At 63.5% G+C, this 25390-nt stretch overlaps 1 protein-coding gene across 1 annotated transcript in view; it reads right to left on the bottom strand.

The window, feature by feature from the left end:
- OPLAH (5-oxoprolinase, ATP-hydrolysing) overlaps window positions 1-25390 on the bottom strand; it is a 55476-nt gene that overhangs the window by 14483 nt on the left and 15603 nt on the right. Inside the window, exons 8-19 of the mRNA XM_084214497.1 lie at window positions 25091-25158; window positions 24090-24397; window positions 23893-24005; window positions 22627-22797; window positions 13371-13508; window positions 9980-10118; window positions 9318-9430; window positions 7267-7418; window positions 5043-5203; window positions 4405-4506; window positions 1952-2126; window positions 665-849 (exon numbers count right to left, since the gene is read on the bottom strand). Of these exons, the coding sequence (XP_084070623.1) occupies window positions 665-849; window positions 1952-2126; window positions 4405-4506; window positions 5043-5203; window positions 7267-7418; window positions 9318-9430; window positions 9980-10118; window positions 13371-13508; window positions 22627-22797; window positions 23893-24005; window positions 24090-24397; window positions 25091-25158 (1825 nt within the window). The remainder of the gene's footprint in view (window positions 1-664; window positions 850-1951; window positions 2127-4404; window positions 4507-5042; window positions 5204-7266; window positions 7419-9317; window positions 9431-9979; window positions 10119-13370; window positions 13509-22626; window positions 22798-23892; window positions 24006-24089; window positions 24398-25090; window positions 25159-25390) is intronic.

The raw sequence follows: 25390 nt of genomic DNA, 5'->3' as shown, positions 1-25390 counted from the left end.
GGCTGTTTTTGGGGCTCACCTGGACGTGTCCCATGTAGGCCTGCACGGCCTCCAGCCCGTGCTGCCCGATCAGCTCCATGGACAGGGATGGGGGTTTTGGGGCGGATTTGGGGTTTTTGGGGTTTCTGGTGTTTCTGGTGTTTTTGGGGTGAATTCAGGGTTTTTTGGGGCTCACCTGGACGTGTCCCATGTAGGCCTGCACGGCCTCCAGCCCGTGCTGCCCGATCAGCCCCATGGACAGGGATGGGGTTTTTGGGGCGGATTTGGGGTTTTTGGGGTTTCTGGTGTGTTTAGGGTTTTTGTGATGTTTTTGGGGTGAATTCAGGGGTTTTTGGGGCTGACCTGGACGTGTCCCATGTAGGCCTGCACGGCCTCCAGCCCGTGCTGCCCGATCAGCTCCATGGACGGGGATGGGGGTTTTGGGGCGGATTTGGGGTTTTTGGGGTTTCTGGGGTTTCTGGTGTTTTTGGGGTGAATTTGGCTGTTTTTGGGGCTGACCTGGACGTGTCCCATGTAGGCCTGCACGGCCTCCAGCCCGTGCTGCCCGATCAGCTCCATGGACGGGGTTGGGGGTTTTGGGGGCGGATTTGGGGTTTTTGGGGTTTTTGGGGTTTCTGGGGTTTCTGGTGTTTTTGGGGTGATTTGGGGTGATTTTGGGGCTGACCTGGACGTGTCCCATGTAGGCCTGCACGGCCTCCAGCCCGTGCTGCCCGATCAGCTCCCGCACCAGCCCGATCCCCTTCTGGTTGGCGGCCACCTGCGCCCGCAGGTCGGCCAGGTTGTCCCGCAGGTTCCGCGTCCCCGAGCAGCCGGGGACAGCGCCGGGGGCCAGCAGCGCCTCGGTGACAGCTGGGGACAATGACAATGAGGGGACAGGGACAGGGACACCCCCTAGGGACAGCGCCGGGGGCCAGCAGGGCCTCGGTGACAGCTGGGGACAGGGACAGTGACACTGAGGGGACAGGGACACCCCATGGGGACAGCGCCGGGGGCCAGCAGGGCCTCGGTGACAGCTGGGGACAATGACAGGGACAGTGACACTGAGGGGACAGGGAGACCCCATGGGGACAGTCCCGGGGGCCAGGCCAGCAGCGCCTCGGTGACAGCTGGGGACAGGGACAGGGACAGGGACAGTGAGGGGACAGGGACAGGGACAGTGACACCCCCTGGGGACAATGACAAGGACAGGGACAGGGGACAGTGCCACCCCCTGGGGACAGGGACAGTGCCAGCCCCTGGGGACAGTGACAGGGACAGGGGACAGTGCCACCCCCTGGGGACAGGGACAGGGGACAGTGCCAGCCCCTGGGGACAGTGACAGGGACAGGGGACAGTGCCACCCCCTGGGGACAGGGACAGGGGACAGTGCCACCCCCTGGGGACAGGGACAGTGACAGTGACAGTGACAGGGGACACCCTGAGTCCCCTCCCGGGCCCCGCCCTGGGGCCAGCAGCGTGTCCCTCCCCCCTCATCCCTGTCCCCACTGTCCCCCCTGTCCCTCCCTGCTCCTGGAGCTCCCAATGTCCCCAGGGATGTCCCCAGGGATGTCCCCAGTGTCCCCCCAGTATCCCCAGTGTCCCCAACGTCCCCAATCCCCCCGATGTCCCCCAATGTTCCCAATCCCCTCAGTGTCACCCCAGTGTCCCCTCAGTGTCCCCAGTGTCCCACCTTGCTCCTGGAAGTGTCCCTGTGTCACCAGCTTGAAGGACCTTTGTCCCCTCAATGTCCCCAATGTCCCCAATGTCCCCAGTGTCCCCAGTGTCCCCAGTGTCCCCAGTGTCCCCAGTGTCCCCTCAGTGTCCCACCTTGCTCCTGGAAGTGTCCCTGTGTCACCAGTTTGAAGGACACGAAGGCCATTGTCCCCCCAATCCCCTCAGTGTCCCCAATCCCCCAGTGTCCCCAATCCCCCTGATGTCCCCAATGTTCCCTCAGTGTCCCCCTGTGTCCCACCTTGCTCCTGGAAGTGTCCCTGTGTCACCAGTTTGAAGGACACGAAGGCCGCGCCCTCCTGGGCCAGGCTCTGCGAGTGCGGCGGCATCGAGCCGGGGCTGGAGCCGCCCACGTCGGCGTGGTGACCGCGGCTGGCCACGAAGAACACGGGGCGGGGCTCACCTGGCCAGAACACCTGGGGCAGGTAAGGGTGACACTGGGGTTAGGGACATGGGACAGACACCTGGGACAAGGGACACTGGGGTTAGGGACATGGGACAGGTGACACTGGGGTTAGGGACATGGGACAGGTGACACTGGGCCAGGCGTGGTGCCCGCGGCTGGCCACGAAGAACACGGGGCGGGGCTCACCTGGCCAGAACACCTGGGGCAGGTAACATCGGGGTCAGATAGGGGACACTGGGGTTAGGGACATGGGACAGGTGACACTGGGGTTAGGGACATGGGACAGGTGACACTGGGTCAGGCGTGGTGCCCCCTGCTGGCCACGAAGAACACGGGGCGGGGCTCACCTGGCCAGAACACCTGGGACAGGTGACACTGGGTCAGACAGGTGACACTTGGGTTAGGGATATGGGACAGGTGACACTGGGTCAGGTGTGGTGCCCGCGGCTGGCCACGAAGAACACGGGGCGGGGCTCACCTGGCCAGAACACCTGCGACAGGTAACGGTGACAGTGGGGTTAGGGACATGGGACAGGTGACACTGGGTCAGACAGGTGACACTGGGTCAGGTGTGGTGACCACGGCTGGCCACGAAGAACACGGGGCGGGGCTCACCTGGCCAGAACACCTGGGGCAGGTAACATTGGGGTTAGGGACATGGGACAGGTGACACTGGGTCAGACAGGTGACACTGGGGTCAGGGACATGGGACAGGTGACACTGGGTCAGACAGGTGACACTGGGGTTAGGGACATGGGACAGGTGACACTGGGTCAGGCGTGGTGCCCCCTGCTGGCCATGAAGAACACGGGGCGGGGCTCACCTGGCCAGAACACCTGGGACAGGTGACATTGATATTGGGACATGGGACAGGTGACATTGAGGGGTCAGACAGCGGACACTGGGGTCAGACACCTGAGACAGGTGACATTGAGGGGTTAGGGACCTGGCCAGAACACCTGGGACAGGTGACATTGGGGTGGTTAGTGACCTGGGACAGGTGACACTGGGGTTAGGGACATGGGACAGACACCTGGGACAGGTGACTTTGCAGGGGCTGAAAACCCAGGGGACACCCAGCCAGGACACCTGGGGGGGACCCAGGTGTGCCCAGGTGTGCCCAGGTGTGTCCCCAGGTGTGTCCCCAGGTGTATCTCACCTGTACCCATCAGTCCCGCTCATCCCAGGTGTGTCCCCAGGTATCCCCACCTGCCCCAGGTGTGTCCCCAGGTGTATCCCAGGAGTGTCCCAGGTGCGTCCCAGGTGTCCCCACCTGTCCCAGGTGTGTCTCAGGTGTCACTCACAGGTGTGATGACAGTCAGGTCGGGCAGGTGGCTGCCCCCCTGTCCCAGGTGTGTCCCCAGGTGTGTGTCACCCCCAGGTGTGTCCCCAGGTGTGTCCCAGGTGTCCCCAGGTGTGTCCCAGGTGTGTCCCCAGGTGTGCCCCAGGTGTGTCCCAGGTGTGTCCCCACCTGTCCCAAGTGTCACTCACAGGTGTGATGACGGTCAGGTCGGGCAGGTGGATGCCCCCCTGTCCCAGGTGTGTCCCCAGGTGTGTCTCCAGGTGTGTGTCACCCCCAGGTGTCCCCAGGTGTGACTCACAGGTGTGATGACGGTCAGGTCGGGCAGGTGGCTGCCCCCCTGTCCCAGGTGTGTCCCAGGTGTGTCCCAGGTGTGTCCCCACCTGTCCCAGGTGTGTCCCAGGTGTGTCCCAGGTGTGTGCCCAGGAGCCCCCAGGTGTGTCCCCACCTGTCCCAGGTGTCACTCACAGGTGTGATGACGGTCAGGTCGGGCAGGTGGCTGCCCCCCTGTCCCAGGTGTGTCCCCAGGAGCCCCCAGGTGTGTCCCAGGTGTCACTCACAGGTGTGATGACGGTCAGGTCGGGCAGGTGGCTGCCCCCCTGTCCCAGGTGTGTCCCCAGGTGTGTCCCAGGTGTCCCCAGGAGCCCCCAGGTGTGTCCCACCTGTCCCAGGTGTCACTCACAGGTGTGATGACGGTCAGGTCGGGCAGGTGGCTGCCCCCCTGTCCTAGGTGTGTTCCCAGGTGTGTCCCCAGGTGTGTGTCACCCCCAGGTGTGTCACTCACAGGTGTGATGACGGTCAGGTCGGGCAGGTGGCTGCCCCCCTGTCCCAGGTGTGTCCCCAGGAGCCCCCAGGTGTGTCCCCACCTGTCCCAGGTGTCACTCACAGGTGTGATGACGGTCAGGTCGGGCAGGTGGCTGCCCCCCTGTCCCAGGTGTGTCCCCAGGAGCCCCCAGGTGTGTCCCCACCTGTCCCAGGTGTCACTCACAGGTGTGATGACGGTCAGGTCGGGCAGGTGGCTGCCCCCCGCCCTCGGGTGGTTGCTCAGGATGACGTCGCCCTCGCGCAGCTCCGGGCCCAGGTTACGGATCTGGGGGGGCGGGGGGGTGAACCCCAAAATCCCAAAATCCCCAAATCCCCCAAAATCCCCAAAATCATCAAAATCCCCCAAAATCCCCCAAATCCCCCGGGACCCCAAATTCCCCAAAATCCCCCAAAATCCCCCAAAATCCCCAAAATCCCACAAAATCCCCCAGAACCCCCAGGACCCCAAATCCCCTCCTGAACCCCCAAATCCCCCCCGGGACCCCCCACCCCCCCCACCTGGAACTGCACAGCTCCTGCATGGTCCTGGGACCCCCCAACCCCCCCAAATCCCCCCCAGGACCCCCCAAATCCCCCCCAATCCGCTCACCTGGAACTGCACGGCCTCCTGCATGGCGCCCAGGTGCACGGGGATGTGGGGGGCGTTGGACACGAGCCCCGGGACCCCCCAAACCCCCCCGGGACCCCCCAAATCCGCTCACCTGGAACTGCACGGCCTCCTGCATGGCCCTGGGACCCCCCAAACCCCCCGGGGACCCCCCAAACCCCCCGGGGACCCCCCAAACCCCCCAAACCCCTCACCTGGAACTGCACGGCCTCCTGCATGGCGCCCAGGTGCACGGGGATGTGGGGGGCGTTGGACACGAGCCCCCCGTCGGGCCCGAACAGGGCGCAGGAGAAGTCGAGGCGCTCCTTGATGTTGGTGGAGATGGCCGTGCGCTGCAGGGTGCGCCCCATCTGCTCTGCGGGGACACGGGACCCTCAGGGGCGCCCCAAAAACGGGACCGGGCCGGGGACCCCCGGGACAGCCCCGGGACCGCCCCCCGGTACCGCCCGGGACAGCCCGGGACCGCCAGGATCACCCCGGGACCGCCCCAGCGCCCCATCTGCTCTGCGGGGACACGGGACCCTCAGGGGACCCCCAAAAACCGGACCGGGCCGGGACAGCCCCCCGGTACCGCCCGGGACCGCCGGGACCACCCCGGTACCGCCCCCGGTACTGCTCCGGTACCGCCCCCGCGCCCCATCTGCTCTGCGGGGACACGGGACCCTCAGGGACACCCCAAAAACGGGGCAGCCCCGGGGACCCCCGGGACAGCCCCGGGACCGCCCCCCGGTACCGCCCCGGAACCGCCCGGTACCGCCCCGGTACCGCCAGGACCACCCCGGGACCACCGGTACCGCCCCAGCGCCCCATCTGCTCTGCGGGGACACGGGACCCTCAGGGACACCCCAAAAACCGGACCGGGCCGGGGACCCCCGGGACAGCCCAGGGACCGCCCCCCGGTACCGCCCCGGGACCGCCCCAGCGCCCCATCTGCTCTGCGGGGACACGGGACCCTCAGGGGCGCCCCAAAAACGGGACCGGGCCGGGACCGGGCCGGGACAGCCCCGGGACCGCCCCCCGGTACCGCCGGGACCACCCCGGTACCGCCCGGTACCGCCCAGTACCGCCCCAGCGCCCCATCTGCTCTGCGGGGACACGGGACCCTCAGGGACACCCCAAAAACCGGACCCGGCCGGGGACCCCCGGGACAGCCCCGGGACCGCCCCCCGGTACCGCCCGGTACCGCCAGGACCACCCCGGGACCACCGAGACTGCCCCAGCGCCCCATCTGCTCTGCGGGGACACGGGACCCTCAGGGGCACCCCAAAAACCGGACCGGGCCGGGGACCCCCGGGGGATCCCCCTGAGACCACCCCAGAGACCCCCGGGACCACCCCGGGACCCCTCTGGGACCCCCTGTCCCGGTTCTGCCTCGGGGAGCTGGGGGAGGGGGGTGAGATTGAATTGAGGGGTCCCTGCGGGGACACGGACCCCCCAGGGGCGCCCCAAAAACGGGACCACCCTGGGACCACCCCGGGACACCCCCCGGGACCACCCCGGGACCACCCCGGGACCCCCGGGACCACCCCAGGGCCCCCTCTGGGACCCCCTGTCCCGGGTCTGCCTCGGGGAGCCGGGGGGGATGAGTTGGGGGATGAGGGATTGGATGGGACATTTGTGATCGTGGGGACCCCCAGGGACACCCCAAAAACAGCGCAGGGCCGAGGACCCCCTAGGACCCCCCAAAGCCCCCCCAGGACCCCCAGGACCCCCCAGAACCCCCCAAAGCCCCCCCCGGGACCACTCCAGGACACCCCAAAGCCCCCCCTGCGATGCTCATGGAGCCCCAGGAGACCCCTAAGAGACCCCTCAGGTCACCCCGAACGCCGCCAGCACCTCCCCCAGGACCCCCAGGACCCCCCCAAAGCCCCCCCTGCGATGCTCATGAAGTCCCAGGACCCCCCCAAACCCTCCCAGGACCCCCCAGGATCCGCCCAGCCCCCTCCCCAGTCCCCCTGCGATGCTCATGGAGTCCCAGAACCCTCTCAAAACCCCCCAAACCCCCCCCAGGACCCCCCAAAACCCCCTCAAAACCGCCCCTAGACCCCCCCAGACCCCCCCAGCCCCCTCCCCAGCCCCCCCCCCCAGCCCACCTGCGATGCTCATGAAGCGGTGCGAGAACACCGAGAGCGTCACCTGCTCTGGGAGCCCCCCAAACCCCCCGGGACCCCCCCCAAACCCCCCCAAACCCCCGGGACCGCCCCCCAAAGCCCCCCCCCAGACCCCCCCCGGACCCTCAGCCCCCTCCCAGCCCACCTGCGATGCTCATGAAGCGGTGCGAGAACACCGAGAGCGTCACCGGGGCCGGGACCCCCCCAAACCCCCCGGAACCCCCCCGGGACCCCCCCAAACCTCCCCGGGACGCCCCCAAAGCCCCCCCAAACCCCCCCAGACCCCCCCGGACCCCTCCCAGCCCACCTGCGATGCTCATGAAGCGGTGCGAGAACACCGAGAGCGTCACCGGCTCCAGGGCCGTGCCCGCCGCCCGCGCGGGCCCCGCCGTCACCGCGATGCTGATGTCCCCGAGCGGCGTCACCCGCGCCACGCAGCCCGGCTCCACCACGATGGTGCTGGGGGGCCGGGGTCACCTCGGGGTCACCGAACCCCCCCCCGGGGCCCCAGGGGTCACCTCGGGATCCCCGAACCCCCCGGGGCCCCAGGGGTCACCTCGGGGTCACCAAAAACCCCCCGGGGTCCCAGGGGTCATCTCGGGGGTCCCCAAAACCCCCCCGGGGTCCCACGGCTCATCTCGGGGGTCCTCTGAACCCCCCCGGGGTCCTACGGCTCATCTCGGGGGTCCCCAAAACCCCCCCGGGGTCCCAGGGGTCACCTCGGGGGTCCCCAAAAACCCCCGGAATCTTCTGAACCCCCCCGGGGTCCCAGGGGTCACCTCGGGGGTCCCCAAAACCCCCCAGGGTCCCAGGGGTCACCTCGGGGGTCCCCCAAAACCCCCCCGGGATCTCCTGAACCCCCCCGGGGTGCCAGGGGTCATCTCGGGGGTCCCCGAACCCCTCCGGGGTCCCCCCAAACCCCCCCGGGGTCCCACCGGCCATCTTGGGGGTCCCTTGAAGCCCCCCGGGGTCCCTCAAATCCCCTCGGGGTCCCACAGGTAACCCTGGGGTTCCACCCCAGCCCGGGGGTCCCACGGGGGTCCCCTGAACCCCCTCAGGGTCTCATCCCAGCCTGGGGGTCCCACAGATCCCTCTGGGGTCCCACCGGTCACCCGGGGGTCCCCCAAATCCCCCCAGGGGTCTCATCCCAGCCCGGGGGTCCCCCCAAACTCTCTCAGGGTCCCACTGGTCACCCGGGGGTCCCCTGAACCCCCCCGAGGGTCCCACCCCAGCCCGGGGGTCCCCTGTCCCCCAGCAGCCCCTCGGGGTCCCCATCCCCCTTTGGGGTCCCTCTTACGGGGTCCCGGGGGTCTCCATTGGCTCCCCGCTGTCCCCCCCTGTCCCCAGGGTCCCCTCCTGTCCCCCCCATCCCAGGATCCCCCCAGTGTCACCCCACGCCCAGGGGTCCCTCTACCCCCTGCCTTTGCTGTCCCTTGTCCCTGTCCCACTGTCCCCTGTCTCTGTCTCCCTGTCCCCATTGTCCCCCTGTCCCTGTCCCCATGTTCCCCCCATCCCTGTCCCCTGTCCCCATCCCCGTCCCTGTCCCTCTCCCCATCCCTGTCCCCCTGTCCCTGTCCCCATATTCCCCCTGTCCCCATCCCTGTCACCCATGTCCCTGTCCCTGTCCCCATGGTCCCCATCCCTCTCCCTGTCCCCATCCCCCTATCCCCATCCCAGGCCTCCTGTCCCTGTCCCTCTGTCCCTGTCCCTGCTGTCCCCATCCCTGTCCCCGCTGTCCCTCTGTCCCCCTGTCCCTGTCCCCCTGTCCCCCTGTCCCTGTCCCCTGTCCCCCTGTCCCCGCTGTCCCTGTCCCTGTCCCTGTCCCCCCTGTCCCCCTGTCCCTGTCCCTGTCCCCCTGTCCCTGTCCCTGTCCCCCTGTCCCCATCCCTGTCCCTGTCCCCCTGTCCCCGTGTCCCCCTGTCCCTGTCTCCCTGTCTCCCTGTCCCTGTCCCCCTGTCCCTCTGTCCCTCTGTCCCTCTGTCCCTGTCCCTGTCCCCCTCTGTCCCCCTGTCCCTGTCCCTCTGTCCCCCTGTCCCCCTGTCCCCATCCCTGTCCCTCTGTCCCCACTGTCCCTGTCCCCCTGTCCCCCTGTCCCCATCCCTGTCCCCCTGTCCCCGCTGTCCCCCTGTCCCCGCTGTCCCTCTGTCCCCCTGTCCCTCTCCCTGTCCCTGTCCCCCCTGTCCCCCTGTCCCTGTCCCCCCTGTCCCCATCGCTGTCCCCCTGTCCCTGTCCCCTCTCCCCCTGTCCCCGTCCCTGTCCCCCTGTCCCTGTCCCTGTCCCCCTGTCCCTGTCCCGCTGTCCCTCTGTCCCCCTGTCCCCCTGTCCCCCTGTCCCCCTGTCCCCCTGTCCCGGTGTCACCTGTTGGTGTCGATGACGATGGCTGGCCCGGGCAGGGCGTGGTCGGGGCCCAGCTCCCCCAGCAGGAACACGGGGGTGTCCCGGTACCCCCCCTCGAAATAGCACCGGGTCACCTGGGGGGACACCTGGGGTCACCTGGGGTCACCTGGGGTCACCTCATACCCGGTACCCCCCCTCGAAATAGCACCGGGTCACCTGGGGGGACACCTGGGGTCACCTGGGGTCACCTGGGGACACTGGGGTCACCTGGGGTCACCTCATACCCGGTACCCCCCCTCGAAATAGCACCGGGTCACCTGGGGGACAGGGGGGACACCTGGGGTCACCTGGGGTCACCTGGGGTCACCTCATACCCGGTACCCCCCCTTGAAATAGCACCGGGTCACCTGGGGGGACATGGGGACACCGGTGTCACCCCTGGGGTCCCTTTGGGTCACTCCTGGCCCCCCTTGGGTCACCCCCAGACCCCAGGTGCCCCCCAGACCCCCTGACCCCTGCCCCCCCCAGCCCCCCCCAGTGCCCCCCGGTTCCTGTGACCCCCGGTGCCCCCCGGTGCCCCCCGGTTCCTGTGACCCCCCCAGCCCTCCCAGCCCCCCCCAGCCACCCAGGCCCCCCCCCAGCCCCCCCCCCAGCCCCCCCCAGCCCCCCCAGCCCCCCCTCACCGTCTCCACTCTCGGGGGCTCCCCCCGGGGCCGCAGGGGGGGCTCGGGCACGGGGTCGGTGCTGCCGGTGCCCCTCACCCGCAGATCGTCCACGAGCACGGCCCGGCCCGGGATGGTGAAACCGAACTCCTGCTGGTACCTGGGGACAAGGGACACCTTGGGGACATGGGGACACCTTGGGGACATGGGGACAGCCTGGGGACATGGGGACAGCCCGGGGACAGAGACACGGCCCGGCCCAGGATGGTGAAACCGAACTCCTGCTGGTACCTGGGACAGGGACAGGGACATGGGGACACCTTGGGGACACAGTGACACCCTGGGGACAGAGACACGGCCCGGCCCGGGATGGTGAAACCGAACTCCTGCTGGTACCTGGGGACAGGGACAGGGACAGGGACACCCTGGGGACATGGGGACAGTGACACAGGGACAGGGACAGCCCGGGGACAGAGACACGGCTCGGCCCGGGGTGGTGAAACCGAACTCCTGCTGGTACCTGGGGACAGGGGACACCTTGGGGACACCTTGGGGACACCCTGGGGACATGGGGACAGTGACACAGGGACACCCTGGGGACATGGGGACAGTGACACAGGGACAGGGACACGGCCCGGCCCGGGATGGTGAAACCGAACTCCTGCTGGTACCTGGGGACATGGGGCAGGGGGACAGGAGGACATGGGACAGGGACATGGGGACAGGGACAGGGACACACAGGGGACAGGGACACAGGGAGAGAGGGGATGGGGGGCTGGGGTGAGGGGATTGTGACAGCACTGGGACAGTGTGGTGGCACTGGGACAGGGCTGGTGGCCCTGAGCAGGGGGTGGTGGCACTGGGACAGGGTGGTGGCCCTGAGCAGGGGGTGGTGGCCCCAGGACAGAGTGGTGGCACTGACCTGGCAGTGAAGGCCACCAGGATGTCCCCAGCCCTGCAGGTGCCAGGCCCCGGGGGGTGGCACTGGGACAGGGCTGGTGGCCCCAGGACAGGGTGGTGGCCCTAGGACAGGTTGGGTGGCCTCGGGCAGGGGGTGGTGGCCCCAGGACAGGGTGGTGGCACTGTGCTGGGGTGGTGGCACTGTGCCAGGGTGGTGGCACTGTGATGGGGTGGTGGTGGCACTGTTCCAGGGCGGTGGTGGCACTGTGCCAGGGCGGTGGTGGCACTGTGCCAGGGTGGTGGCACTGTGATGGGGTGGTGGTGGCACTGTTTCAGGGTGGTGGTGGCACTGTGATGGGGCAGTGGTGGCACTGTTCCAGGGCGGTGGTGGCACTGTGCCAGGGCGGTGGCACTGTTTCAGGGTGGTGGCACTGTACCAGGGTGGTGGCACTGTGCCAAGGTGGTGGTGGCACTAGGACAGGGTGGTGGCACTGTGCCAGGGTGATGGTGGCACTGTGCCAGGGTGGTGGCACTGTACCAGGGTGGTGGCACCGTGCCGGGGTGGGGGCACTGTGATGGGGCGGTGGTGGCACTGGGACAGGGTGGTGGCACTGTTCCAGGGTGGTGGCACTGTGATGGGGTGGTGGTGGCACTGTTTCAGGGTGGTGGCACTGTGCCAGGGTGGTGGTGGCACTAGGACAGGGTGGTGGCACTGTGCCAGGGTGATGGTGGCACTATGCCAGGGTGGTGGCACTGTGCCAGGGTGGTGGCACTGTGATGGGGTGGTGGTGGAACTGTTTCAGGGTGGTGGTGGCACTGTGCCAGGGCGGTGGTGGCACTGTGCCAGGGTGGTGGCACTGTGATGGGGTGGTGGTGGCACTGTTTCAGGGTGGTGGCACTGTTTCAGGGTGGTGGCACTGTGCCGGGGTGGTGGCACTGTGATGGGGCAGTGGTGGCACTGTTCCAGGGCGGTGGTGGCACTGTGCCAGGGCGGTGGTGGCACTGTGCCAGGGTGGTGGCACTGTTTCAGGGTGGTGGCACTGTACCAGGGTGGTGGCACTGTGCCAAGGTGGTGGTGGCACCAGGACAGGGTGGTGGCACTGTGCCAGGGTGATGGTGGCACTGTGCCAGGGTGATGGTGGCACTGTGCCAGGGTGGTGGCACTGTTCCAGGGTGGTGGCACTGTGATGGGGCGGTGGTGGCACTGTGCCAGGGTGGTGGCACTGTACCAGGGTGGTGGTGGCACTGTGCCAGGGTGGTGGTGGCACTGTGCCAGGGTGGTGGCACTGTTCCAGGGTGGTGGTGGCACTGTGCCAGGGTGGTGGTGGCACTGTGCCAGGGTGGTGGTGGCACTGTGCCAGGGTGGTGGCACTGTGCCAGGGTGGTGGTGGCACTGTGCCAGGGTGGTGGTGGCACTCTGCCAGGGCGGTGGCCCCAGGACAGGGCAGTGGCACTGTGCCGGGGTGGTGGTGGCACTGTGCCAGGGTGGTGGCACTGTGCCAGGGTGGTGGTGGCACTGTTTCAGGGTGGTGGCACTGTGCCGGGGTGGTGGCACTGGGACAGGGTGGTGGTGGCACTGGGACAGAGTGGTGGCATTGTGCCAGGGCGGTGGCCCCAGGACGGGGAGGTGGCATTGTGCCAGGGTGACAGTGTCACTGACCTGGCGGTGAAGGCCGCCATGAAGTCCCCCGTGGCGCAGGTGCCCGGCCCCGGGGGGTGGCAGGGGGACAGGGCTGTGGTGGCACTGTGCCGGGGTGGCGGTGGTGGCACTGTGCCAGGCTGGTGTCACTGACCTGGCGGTGAAGGCCGCCATGAAGTCCCCCGCGGCGCAGGTGACGGGTCCTGGGGGGTGGCACTGGGACAGGGTGGTGGCACTGGGATGGGTGGTGGCACTGGGACAGGGTGGTGGCACTGGGATGTGTGGTGGCCCCAGGACAGGGTGGTGGCACTGTGCCAGGGTGGCAGTGTCACTGACCTGGCGGTGAAGGCCGCCATGAAGTCCCCAGCAGCACAGGTGCCGGGTCCTGGGGGGTGGCACTGGGCAGGGTGGTGGCACTGGGATGGGTGGTGGCCCAGGACAGGGTGGCAGTGTCACTGACCTGGCGGTGAAGGCCGCCATGAAGTCCCCCATGGCGCAGGTGCCGGGTCCCGGGGGGTGGCACTGGGACAGGGTGGTGGCACTGGGACAGGGTGGCAGTGGCACTGTTCCAGGGGGGTGGCAGTGTCACTGACCTGGCGGTGAAGGCCGCCATGAAGTCCCCCATGGCGCAGGTGCCGGGTCCCGGGGGGTGGCAGGGGGACAGGGTGGCAGTGGCACTGGGACAGGTTGGTGGCACTGTTCCAGGACAGGGTGGTGGCCCCAGGACAGGGTGGCAGTGTCACTGACCTGGCGGTGAAGGCCGCCATGAAGTCCCCCATGGCGCAGGTGCCCGGCCCCGGGGGGTGGCACTGGGACAGGGTGGTGGCACTGGGATGGGTGGTGGCACTGGGACAGGGTGGCAGTGTCACTGACCTGGCGGTGAAGGCCGCCATGAAGTCCCCCATGGCGCAGGTGCCGGGTCCCGGGGGGTGGCCCTGCGGTGACACCATCAGGGCGCAGTCGGTGCCCTCGTAGCGCAGGTGCAGGAAGGGCTCGGTGCGGATCTGCTCCCTAAGGACAGACAGACGGACACTGTGTCACCAGTGTCACCTGTGTCACTGTGTCACTGTGTCACTGTGTCACTGTCACTGTCACTGTGTCACTGTGTCACTGTGTCACTGTGTCACTGTCACTGTCACTGTCACTGTGTCACTGTCACTGTCACTGTGTCACTGTGTCACTGTGTCACTGTGTCACTTTCACTGTGTCACTGTCACTGTGTCATTGTGTCACTGTCACTGTGTCACTGTGTCACTGTGTCACTGTGTCACTGTCACTGTGTCACTGTGTCACTGTCACTGTCACTGTGTCACTGTCACTGTGTCACTGTCACTGTGTCACTGTGTCACTGTCACTGTGTCACTGTCACTGTGTCACTGTCACTGTCACTGTCACTGTCACTGTGTCACTGTCACTGTGTCACTGTGTCACTGTGTCACTGTCACTGTGTCACTGTCACTGTGTCACTGTGTCACTGTGTCACTGTCACTGTGTCACTGTGTCACTGTGTCACTGTGTCACTGTCACTGTGTCACTGTGTCACTGTGTCACTGTCACTGTCACTGTCACTGTCACTGTGTCACTGTCACTGTGTCACTGTCACTGTGTCACTGTGTCACTGTGTCACTGTCACTGTCACTGTCACTGTCACTGTGTCACTGTCACTGTGTCACTGTGTCACTGTCACTGTGTCACTGTGTCACCGTGTCACTGTCACTGTCACTGTCACTGTGTCACTGTCACTGTGTCATTGTGTCACTGTCACTGTCACTGTCACTGTGTCACTGTCACTGTGTCACTGTGTCACTGTCACTGTGTCACTGTCACTGTCACTGTCACTGTGTCACTGTCACTGTCACTGTGTCACTGTCACTGTCACTGTCACTGTGTCACTGTCACTGTCACTGTGTCACTGTCACTGTGTCACTGTGTGACTGTCACTGTGTCACTGTGTCACTGTCACTGTGTCACTGTCACTGTGTCACTGTCACTGTGTCACTGTCACTGTGTCACTGTGTCACTGTGTCACTGTCACTGTGTCACTGTCACTGTCACTGTCACTGTCACTGTCACTGTGTCACTGTCACTGTCACTGTGTCACTGTCACTGTCACTGTGTCACTGTCACTGTGTCACTGTGTCACTGTCACTGTGTCACTGTGTCACTGTCACTGTGTCACTGTCACTGTGTCACTGTCACTGTGTCACTGTGTCACTGTCACTGTGTCACTGTCACTGTGTCACTGTCACTGTCACTGTGTCACTGTCACTGTGTCACTGTGTCACTGTGTCACTGTCACTGTGTCACTGTCACTGTGTCACTGTCACTGTCGCTGTGTCACTGTCACTGTGTCACTGTCACTGTGTCACTGTGTCACTGTCACTGTGTCACTGTGTCACTGTGTCACTGTGTCACTGTGTCACTGTCACTGTCACTGTCACTGTCACTGTGTCACTGTCACTGCCGCTGTGTCACTGTCACTGTGTCACTGTCATTGTGTCACTGTGTCACTGTCACTGTGTCACTGTGTCACCGTGTCACTGTCATTGTCACTGTGTCACTGTCACTGTGTCACTGTGTCACTGTCACTGTGTCACTGTCACTGTGTCACTGCCACTGTGTCACTGTGTCACTGTCACTGTGTCACTGTGTCACTGTGTCACTGTCACTGTCACTGTGTCACTGTCACTGTGTCACTGTGTCTGTGTCACTGTGTCACTGTGTCACTGTCACTGTGTCACTGTCACTGTCACTGTGTCACTGTCACTGTGTCACTGTCACTGTGTCACTGTCACTGTGTCACTCTGTCACTGTGTCACTGTCACTGTCACTGTCACTGTCACTGCGTCACTGTGTCACTGTGTCACTGTCACTGTCACTGTCACTGTCACTGTGTCACTGTGTCACTGTCACTGTCACTGTCACTGTCACTGTCACTGTGTCACTGTCACTGTGTCACTGTGTCACTGTCACTGTGTCACTGTCACTGTGTCACTGTCACTGTCACTGTCACTGTCACTGTGTCACTGTCACTGTGTCACTGTGTCACTGTGTCACTGTCACTGTGTCACTGTGTCACTGTGTCACTGTCACTGTCGCTGTGTCACTGTCACTGTGTCACTGTCGCTGTGTCACTGTCACTGTGTCACTGTGTCACTGTGTCACTGTCACTGTGTCACTGTCACTGTGTCACTGTCACTGTGTCACTGTCACTGTCACTGTCACTGTCACTGTCACTGTGTCACTGTGTCACTGTGTCACTGTCACTGTCGCTGTGTCACTGTCACTGTGTCACTGTCGCTGTGTCACTGTCACTGTGTCACTGTCACTGTGTCACTGTCACTGTCACTGTCACTGTCACTGTCACTGTCACTGTGTCACTGTGTCACTGTGTCACTGTGTCACTGTCACTGTGTCACTGTCACTGTCACTGTCACTGTCACTGTGTCACTGTCACTGTGTCACTGTGTCACTGTGTCACTGTCACTGTGTCACTGTCACTGTCACTGTCACTGTCACTGTGTCACTGTCACTGTGTCACTGTCACTGTCACTGTGTCACTGTGTCACTGTCACTGTGTCACTGTGTCACTGTGTCACTGTGTCACTGTCACTGTGTCACTGTCACTGTGTCACTGTGTCACTGTCACTGTGTCACTGTCACTGTGTCACTGTGTCACTGTCACTGTCACTGTGTCACTGTGTCACCGTGTCACTGTCATTGTCACTGTGTCACTGTGTCACTGTCACTGTGTCACTGTCACTGTGTCACTGTCACTGTCACTGTCACTGTGTCACTGTGTCACTGTCACTGTGTCACTGTGTCACTGTGTCACTGTCACTGTCACTGTGTCACTGTCACTGTGTCACTGTCACTGTGTCACTGTCACTGTCACTGTCACTGTCACTGTGTCACTGTCACTGTGTCACTGTCACTGTCACTGTCACTGTGTCACTGTCACTGTGTCACTGTGTCACTGTGTCACTGTCACTGTGTCACTGTCACTGTGTCACTGTGTCACTGTCACTGTGTCACTGTCACTGTGTCACTGTCACTGTCACTGTGTCACTGTGTCACTGTGTCACTGTGTCACTGTGTCACTGTGTCACTGTCACTGTCACTGTGTCACTGTCACTGTCACTGTGTCACTGTGTCACTGTCACTGTGTCACTGTGTCACTGTGTCACTGTGTCACTGTGTCACTGTCACTGTGTCACTGTGTCTGTGTCACTGTCACTGTGTCACTGTCACTGTCACTGTCACTGTGTCACTGTGTCACTGTCACTGTGTCACTGTGTCACTGTCACTGTGTCACTGTCACTGTGTCACTGTGTCACTGTCACTGTGTCACTGTGTCACTGTGTCACTGTCACTGTGTCACTGTGTCACTGTCACTGTCACTGTCACTGTGTCACTGTCACTGTGTCACTGTGTCACTGTCACTGTCACTGTCACTGTGTCACTGTGTCACTGTGTCACTGTGTCACTGTCACTGTCACTGTCACTGTGTCACTGTGTCACTGTGTCACTGTGTCACTGTCACTGTCACTGTCACTGTCACTGTCACTGTCACTGTGTCACTGTCACTGTGTCACTGTCACTGTGTCACTGTGTCACTGTGTCACTGTCACTGTCACTGTCACTGTCACTGTGTCACTGTCACTGTGTCACTGTGTCACTGTCACTGTGTCACTGTGTCACCGTGTCACTGTCACTGTCACTGTCACTGTGTCACTGTCACTGTGTCATTGTGTCACTGTCACTGTCACTGTCACTGTGTCACTGTCACTGTGTCACTGTGTCACTGTCACTGTGTCACTGTCACTGTCACTGTCACTGTGTCACTGTCACTGTCACTGTGTCACTGTCACTGTCACTGTCACTGTGTCACTGTCACTGTCACTGTGTCACTGTCACTGTGTCACTGTGTGACTGTCACTGTGTCACTGTGTCACTGTCACTGTGTCACTGTCACTGTGTCACTGTCACTGTGTCACTGTCACTGTGTCACTGTGTCACTGTGTCACTGTCACTGTGTCACTGTCACTGTCACTGTCACTGTCACTGTCACTGTGTCACTGTCACTGTCACTGTGTCACTGTCACTGTCACTGTGTCACTGTCACTGTGTCACTGTGTCACTGTCACTGTGTCACTGTGTCACTGTCACTGTGTCACTGTCACTGTGTCACTGTCACTGTGTCACTGTGTCACTGTCACTGTGTCACTGTCACTGTGTCACTGTCACTGTCACTGTGTCACTGTCACTGTGTCACTGTGTCACTGTGTCACTGTCACTGTGTCACTGTCACTGTGTCACTGTCACTGTCGCTGTGTCACTGTCACTGTGTCACTGTCACTGTGTCACTGTGTCACTGTCACTGTGTCACTGTGTCACTGTGTCACTGTGTCACTGTGTCACTGTCACTGTCACTGTCACTGTCACTGTGTCACTGTCACTGCCGCTGTGTCACTGTCACTGTGTCACTGTCATTGTGTCACTGTGTCACTGTCACTGTGTCACTGTGTCACCGTGTCACTGTCATTGTCACTGTGTCACTGTCACTGTGTCACTGTGTCACTGTCACTGTGTCACTGTCACTGTGTCACTGCCACTGTGTCACTGTGTCACTGTCACTGTGTCACTGTGTCACTGTGTCACTGTCACTGTCACTGTGTCACTGTCACTGTGTCACTGTGTCTGTGTCACTGTGTCACTGTGTCACTGTCACTGTGTCACTGTCACTGTCACTGTGTCACTGTCACTGTGTCACTGTCACTGTGTCACTGTCACTGTGTCACTCTGTCACTGTGTCACTGTCACTGTCACTGTCACTGTCACTGCGTCACTGTGTCACTGTGTCACTGTCACTGTCACTGTCACTGTCACTGTGTCACTGTGTCACTGTCACTGTCACTGTCACTGTCACTGTCACTGTGTCACTGTCACTGTGTCACTGTGTCACTGTCACTGTGTCACTGTCACTGTGTCACTGTCACTGTCACTGTCACTGTCACTGTGTCACTGTCACTGTGTCACTGTGTCACTGTGTCACTGTCACTGTGTCACTGTGTCACTGTGTCACTGTCACTGTCGCTGTGTCACTGTCACTGTGTCACTGTCGCTGTGTCACTGTCACTGTGTCACTGTGTCACTGTGTCACTGTCACTGTGTCACTGTCACTGTGTCACTGTCACTGTGTCACTGTCACTGTCACTGTCACTGTGTCACTGTGTCACTGTGTCACTGTCACTGTCGCTGTGTCACTGTCACTGTGTCACTGTCGCTGTGTCACTGTCACTGTGTCACTGTCACTGTGTCACTGTCACTGTCACTGTCACTGTCACTGTCACTGTCACTGTGTCACTGTGTCACTGTGTCACTGTGTCACTGTCACTGTGTCACTGTCACTGTCACTGTCACTGTCACTGTGTCACTGTCACTGTGTCACTGTGTCACTGTGTCACTGTCACTGTGTCACTGTCACTGTCACTGTCACTGTCACTGTGTCACTGTCACTGTGTCACTGTCACTGTCACTGTGTCACTGTGTCACTGTCACTGTGTCACTGTGTCACTGTGTCACTGTGTCACTGTCACTGTGTCACTGTCACTGTGTCACTGTGTCACTGTCACTGTGTCACTGTCACTGTGTCACTGTGTCACTGTCACTGTCACTGTGTCACTGTGTCACCGTGTCACTGTCATTGTCACTGTGTCACTGTGTCACTGTCACTGTGTCACTGTCACTGTGTCACTGTCACTGTCACTGTCACTGTGTCACTGTGTCACTGTCACTGTGTCACTGTGTCACTGTGTCACTGTCACTGTCACTGTGTCACTGTCACTGTGTCACTGTCACTGTGTCACTGTCACTGTCACTGTCACTGTCACTGTGTCACTGTCACTGTGTCACTGTCACTGTCACTGTCACTGTGTCACTGTCACTGTGTCACTGTGTCACTGTGTCACTGTCACTGTGTCACTGTCACTGTGTCACTGTGTCACTGTCACTGTGTCACTGTCACTGTGTCACTGTCACTGTCACTGTGTCACTGTGTCACTGTGTCACTGTGTCACTGTGTCACTGTCACTGTCACTGTGTCACTGTCACTGTCACTGTGTCACTGTGTCACTGTCACTGTGTCACTGTGTCACTGTGTCACTGTGTCACTGTGTCACTGTCACTGTGTCACTGTGTCTGTGTCACTGTCACTGTGTCACTGTCACTGTCACTGTCACTGTGTCACTGTGTCACTGTCACTGTGTCACTGTGTCACTGTCACTGTGTCACTGTCACTGTGTCACTGTGTCACTGTCACTGTGTCACTGTGTCACTGTGTCACTGTCACTGTGTCACTGTGTCACTGTCACTGTCACTGTCACTGTGTCACTGTCACTGTGTCACTGTGTCACTGTCACTGTCACTGTCACTGTGTCACTGTGTCACTGTGTCACTGTGTCACTGTCACTGTCACTGTCACTGTGTCACTGTGTCACTGTGTCACTGTGTCACTGTCACTGTCACTGTCACTGTGTCACTGTCACTGTGTCACTGTGTCACTGTCACTGTGTCACTGTCACTGTGTCACTGTGTCACTGTCACTGTGTCACTGTGTCACTGTGTCACTGTCACTGTGTCACTGTGTCACTGTCACTGTCACTGTCACTGTGTCACTGTGTCACTGTCACTGTGTCACTGTCACTGTGTCACTGTCACTGTGTCACTGTCACTGTCACTGTGTCACTGTCACTGTCACTGTCACTGTGTCACTGTCACTGTCACTGTGTCACTGTCACTGTCACTGTCACTGTGTCACTGTCACTGTCACTGTGTCACTGTCACTGTGTCACTGTGTCACTGTCACTGTGTCACTGTCACTGTGTCACTGTCACTGTCACTGTCACTGTGTCTGTGTCACTGTCACTGTGTCACTGTGTCACTGTCACTGTGTCACTGTCACTGTGTCACTGTCACTGTGTCACTGTCACTGTCACTGTGTCACTGTCACTGTGTCACTGTGTCACTGTGTCACTGTGTCACTGTGTCACTGTCACTGTGTCACTGTGTCACTGTGTCACTGTCACTGTGTCACTGTGTCACTGTCACTGTGTCACTGTGTCACTGTGTCACTGTCACTGTGTCACTGTCACTGTCGCTGTGTCACTGTCGCTGTGTCACTGTCACTGTGTCACTGTCACTGTGTCACTGTGTCACTGTGTCACTGTCACTGTGTCACTGTCACTGTGTCACTGTCACTGTCACTGTGTCACTGTGTCACTGTGTCACTGTCACTGTGTCACTGTCACTGTGTCACTGTGTCACTGTCACTGTGTCACTGTCACTGTGTCACTGTCACTGTGTCACTGTGTCACTGTCACTGTGTCACTGTCACTGTGTCACTGTCACTGTGTCACTGTGTCACTGTGTCACCGTGTCACTGTGTCACTGTCACTGTGTCACTGTCACTGTCACTGTGTCACTGTCACTGTGTCACTGTGTCACTGTCACTGTGTCACTGTCACTGTCACTGTGTCACTGTCACTGTCACTGTGTCACTGTGTCACTGTGTCACTGTCACTGTGTCACTGTCACTGTGTCACTGTGTCACTGTGTCACTGTCACTGTCACTGTGTCACTGTCACTGTGTCACTGTGTCACTGTGTCACTGTCACTGTGTCACTGGCACCATGTCACCGTGTCACTGTGTCACTGACACCATGTCACTGTGTCACTGTGTCACCATGTCATGGTGGCACCGTGGCACCAGTGTCACCGACACCACGTCACCATGTCGCCATTGCACTGCGTCACCATGTCACCATGTCACCCTGTCACTGTGTCACCGTGTCACCATGTCACCGTGTAACTGACACCATGTCACTGTGTCACTATGTCACTGTCACCGCGTCACCGTGTCACCGTGTCACTGACACCGTGTCACTGTGTCACTCTGGCACCCTGGCACCGACACTGTCACACAGGAACCTTGGCACCAACACCATGTCACCCTGTCACCCACCCTGTCACCCAGGTGTCCTGGCACTGCCACCATGTCACCCACACTGTCACTGACACCGTTACATGGGCACCGTGTCCCCCTGTCACCAGTGTCACCCACACTGTCACATGGGTGTCCTGGCACTGTGTCACCGTGTCACTGTGTCATCCTGTCACCCACACTGTGTCCCCTGTCCCCATCCCCCCATCTCCAGGGTCCCCTGTCCCCAGCCCCTCCTCCCGGCTGTCCCCTGTCCCCAGTCCCTGATCCCCGGTGTCCCTGATGTCCCCAGCCCCTCATCCCCAGTGTCCCCGCTGTCCCCTGTCCCCATGCCCCCATCTTTGGTGTCCCTGTCCCCAGCCCCCCATCCCTGCTGTCCCCAGTCCCTGTCCCCATCCTCAGTGTCCCCAGTGTCCCCTGCCCCCAGCCCCTCATCCCCAGTGTCCTTTGTCCCCATCCTCTGTGTCCCCTGTCCCCATCCTCCCATCCCCGCTGTCCCCAGTGTCACCTGTCCCCTGTCCCCATCCTCCCATCCCCGCTGCCCGCTGTCCCCAGTGTCCCATGTCCCCTGTCCCCATCCCCACTGTCCCCTGCCCCATCCCCACTGTTCTTTGTCCCCCTCCCCACTGTCCCCGCTGTCCCCGCTGTCCCTGCTGTCCCCAGTGTCACCTGTCCCCTGCCCAATCCCACTGTCCCCATCCCCACTGTCCCCGCTGTCCCCAGTGTCCCATGTCCCCTGTCCCCATCCTCCCATCCCCACTGTCCTCAGTGTCCCCTGTCCCCCTCCCCGCTGTCCCCGCTGTCCCCACTGTCCCCACTGCCCCATCCCCACTGTCCCCGCTGTCCCCTGTCCCCCTCCCTGCTGTCCCCGCTGTCCCCACTGTCCCTGCTGTCCCCAGTGTCCCATGTCCCCCTCCCCACTGTCCCCACTGTCCCCTGTCCCCCTCCCCGCTCTCCCCGCTGTCCCCAGTGTCCCATGTCCCCATCCCCGCTGTCCCCGCTGTCCCCACTGTCCCCGCTGTCCCCAGCCCCCCGGTGCTCCCGCCCGTCCCCATCGCTGTCTGTCGCTCTGTCTGTCGCTCTGTCTATCGCGCTGTCTGTCGCGCTGTCTGTCGCGCTGTCGCTCACGGTGCGAAGCCCTGGGCGCGCAGCGCGTCCCGGCAGCGCCGCTCCAGCTCGCGGAGGCGCGCCTCGAGCCGCGGGAACGCGCCGGGGCCGTACGGGAGCGCGCACGGCTCCTGCTCCTCCTGCACCGCGTCCGCCAGCGCCAGCCCCAGCGCCGAGAGCAGCCCGCTGTGCCTGCCGGGGAGGGGACAGCGCTGTCACCGCGGGGACAGCCCGGGGACACCGCGGGGACACTGCGGGGACAGCCCGGGGACAGCGCCGAGAGCAGCCCGCTGTGCCTGCCGGGGAGGGGACAGCGCTGTCACCGCGGGGACAGCCCGGGGACAGCCCGGGGACAGCCCGGGGACAGCGCGGGGACAGCGCCGAGAGCAGCCCGCTGTGCCTGCCGGGGAGGGGACAGCGCTGTCACCGCGGGGACAGCCCGGGGACACCGCGGGGACAGCCCGGGGACAGCCCGGGGACAGCGCCGAGAGCAGCCCGCTGTGCCTGCCGGGGAGGGGACAGCGCTGTCACCGCGGGGACAGCCCCGGGACACCGCGGGGACACTGCGGGGACACTGCGGGGACACCTCAGGCCATCGCTGCCACCGCCCGGGGACACCGCGGGGACATTGCGGGGACACCCCGCCCCAAAGCCACCGCCACCCCAAACCCCCCGGGCCCCCTCCCCAGCCCCAGCCCTGCGGTGGGGGGGGTCCGGGGGTCTCCAGGGCCCCCCCCCCAGAGGGGAATCCCCCTGGACCCCCCAGCCCCGCCCCCAAATCGGGGTCCCCGCCGCCCCCACCCCAAAAAGGGAACCCCCACACCCCGAACCCCAACACGGGGGTCCCCACGCCCCCTGCCCATCCTGGGGGTCCCTGCGCCCCCTGCCCACCCCGGGGGTCTCCCCGCCCACCCCGGGGTCCCTGTGCCCCCTGCCTATCCCGGGTTTCCCGGTGCCCCCTGCCCACTCCGGGGATCCCGAGCCCCCTGCCCGCCCAGGAAGGGTCCCCACAGCCCCTGCCCACCCGGGGGGTCTCCCCACGCCCCCCGCCCATCCCGGGGGTCCCCGGGGGTCTCCCCACGCCCCCCCCTCACGTATTTGTGGATGCAGACGCGGGCCATGCCCAGCGTGCGGGCGATGGCACACGCGTGCTGTCCCCGCCCATACCGGGGGTCCCTGTGCCCCCCGCTGATCTCGGGGGTCCCCCCACGCCCCCCGCCCATCCCGGGGGTCCCCCCACGCCCCCCGCCCATCCCGGGGGTCTCCCCACGCCCCCCCCTCACGTACTTGTGGATGAAGACGCGGGCCATGCCCAGCGTGCGGGCGATGGCACACGCGTGCTGTCCCCCGGCGCCCCCGAAGCACGCCAGCACGTGTCGCGCCGCGTCGTGTCCCCGCGCCTGCCACCGCCCAGGGGACACGGGGGGTGACACCGCCGCCCCCCGCGCAGCCCCCCGCCCGCCCCCGGCCCCCCGGGACCCCACCTGGGTCAGGGCGCGGATGGGCCGGCACATGGCCTCGTTGGCCACGCGGATGAAGCCCAGCGCCACCTCCTCCACCGACAGAGCGCCACCGGCGCTGTCCCCAGCGCTGTCGCCGCCCGTGTCGCCGCCCGTGTCGCCGCCCGTGTCGCCCTGGAAGGCGCGGATGGTGGCGGCCAGCTCCCGGAAGGCCGCCACGGCCGTGTCGCGACAGAGCGGCTGGTCCTCGTCGGGACCGAAGATCCGCGGGAAGAACTCGGGGAGCAGCCGGCCCAGCACCAGGTTGGCGTCGGTGACAGTCAGGGGACCGCCTGGGGACACGGGGGGACAGGGGGGGTCAGGGGACAGCCTGGGGACACGGGGGGACAGGGGACATTGGGACATGAGAGGGGGCTAGGGGACCGCCTGGGGACACGGGGACATGAGGGGGACAGTCAGGGGACCGCCTGGGGACACGGGGACATGAGGGGGACAGTCACGGGACCGCCTGGGGACACGGGGACATGAGGGGAGACAGCCTGGGGACAGTCTGGGGACACGGGGACACGGGGGGGACAGGGGACATTGGGACATGAGAGGGGGCTAGGAGACCGCCTGGGGACATGGGGACATGAGGGGGGACAGCCTGGGGACATGGGGACACGGGGGCGTCCGGGGACAGCCTGGGGACATGAGGGGGGACAGGGGACAGCCTGGGGACATGAGGGGGGACAGGGGACAGCCTGGGGACATGGGGACACCGGGGCTCAAAGGGGACATGGGGGGACTCAGAGGAGACACGGGGGGGTCAGGGGGGACACAGGGGAACGGGGGGGGGGTCAGGGGACAGGGGACATGGGGGGTCAGGCGGGTCAGGGGACACAGGGGACACGGGACACAGGGGACACAGGGGACACGGGACACAGGGGACACAGGGGACACAGGGGACACAGGGGACACGGGGGCTCAGGGCACAGGGGACACGGGACACAAAGGGCACAGGGGACACGGTGTCCCTCGCTCACCCTTGCGGTAACAGGCGGGGCCCGGGTGAGCGCCCGCGGACTCGGGACCGACCACGTAGAGCCCGGACCTGCGGGGACAGGGACAGCCATGGGGACAGACAGACAGACACCGGGACAGGGGACAGCCATGGGGACAGACAGACAGACAGACACCGGGACAGGGGACAGCCATGGGGACAGACAGACAGACACCGGGACAGCCATGGGGACAGAGAGATACCGGGACAGCCATGGGGACAGACAGACAGACAGACACCGGGACAGGGGACAGCCATGGGGACAGACAGACAGACAGACACC

Source organism: Fringilla coelebs (genome assembly GCF_963513975.1).
Source record: "Fringilla coelebs genome assembly, chromosome: 1".
NCBI classification, from domain to species: Eukaryota; Metazoa; Chordata; class Aves; order Passeriformes; family Fringillidae; genus Fringilla; species Fringilla coelebs.
This window is presented reverse-complemented; position numbering and strand designations above follow the sequence as displayed.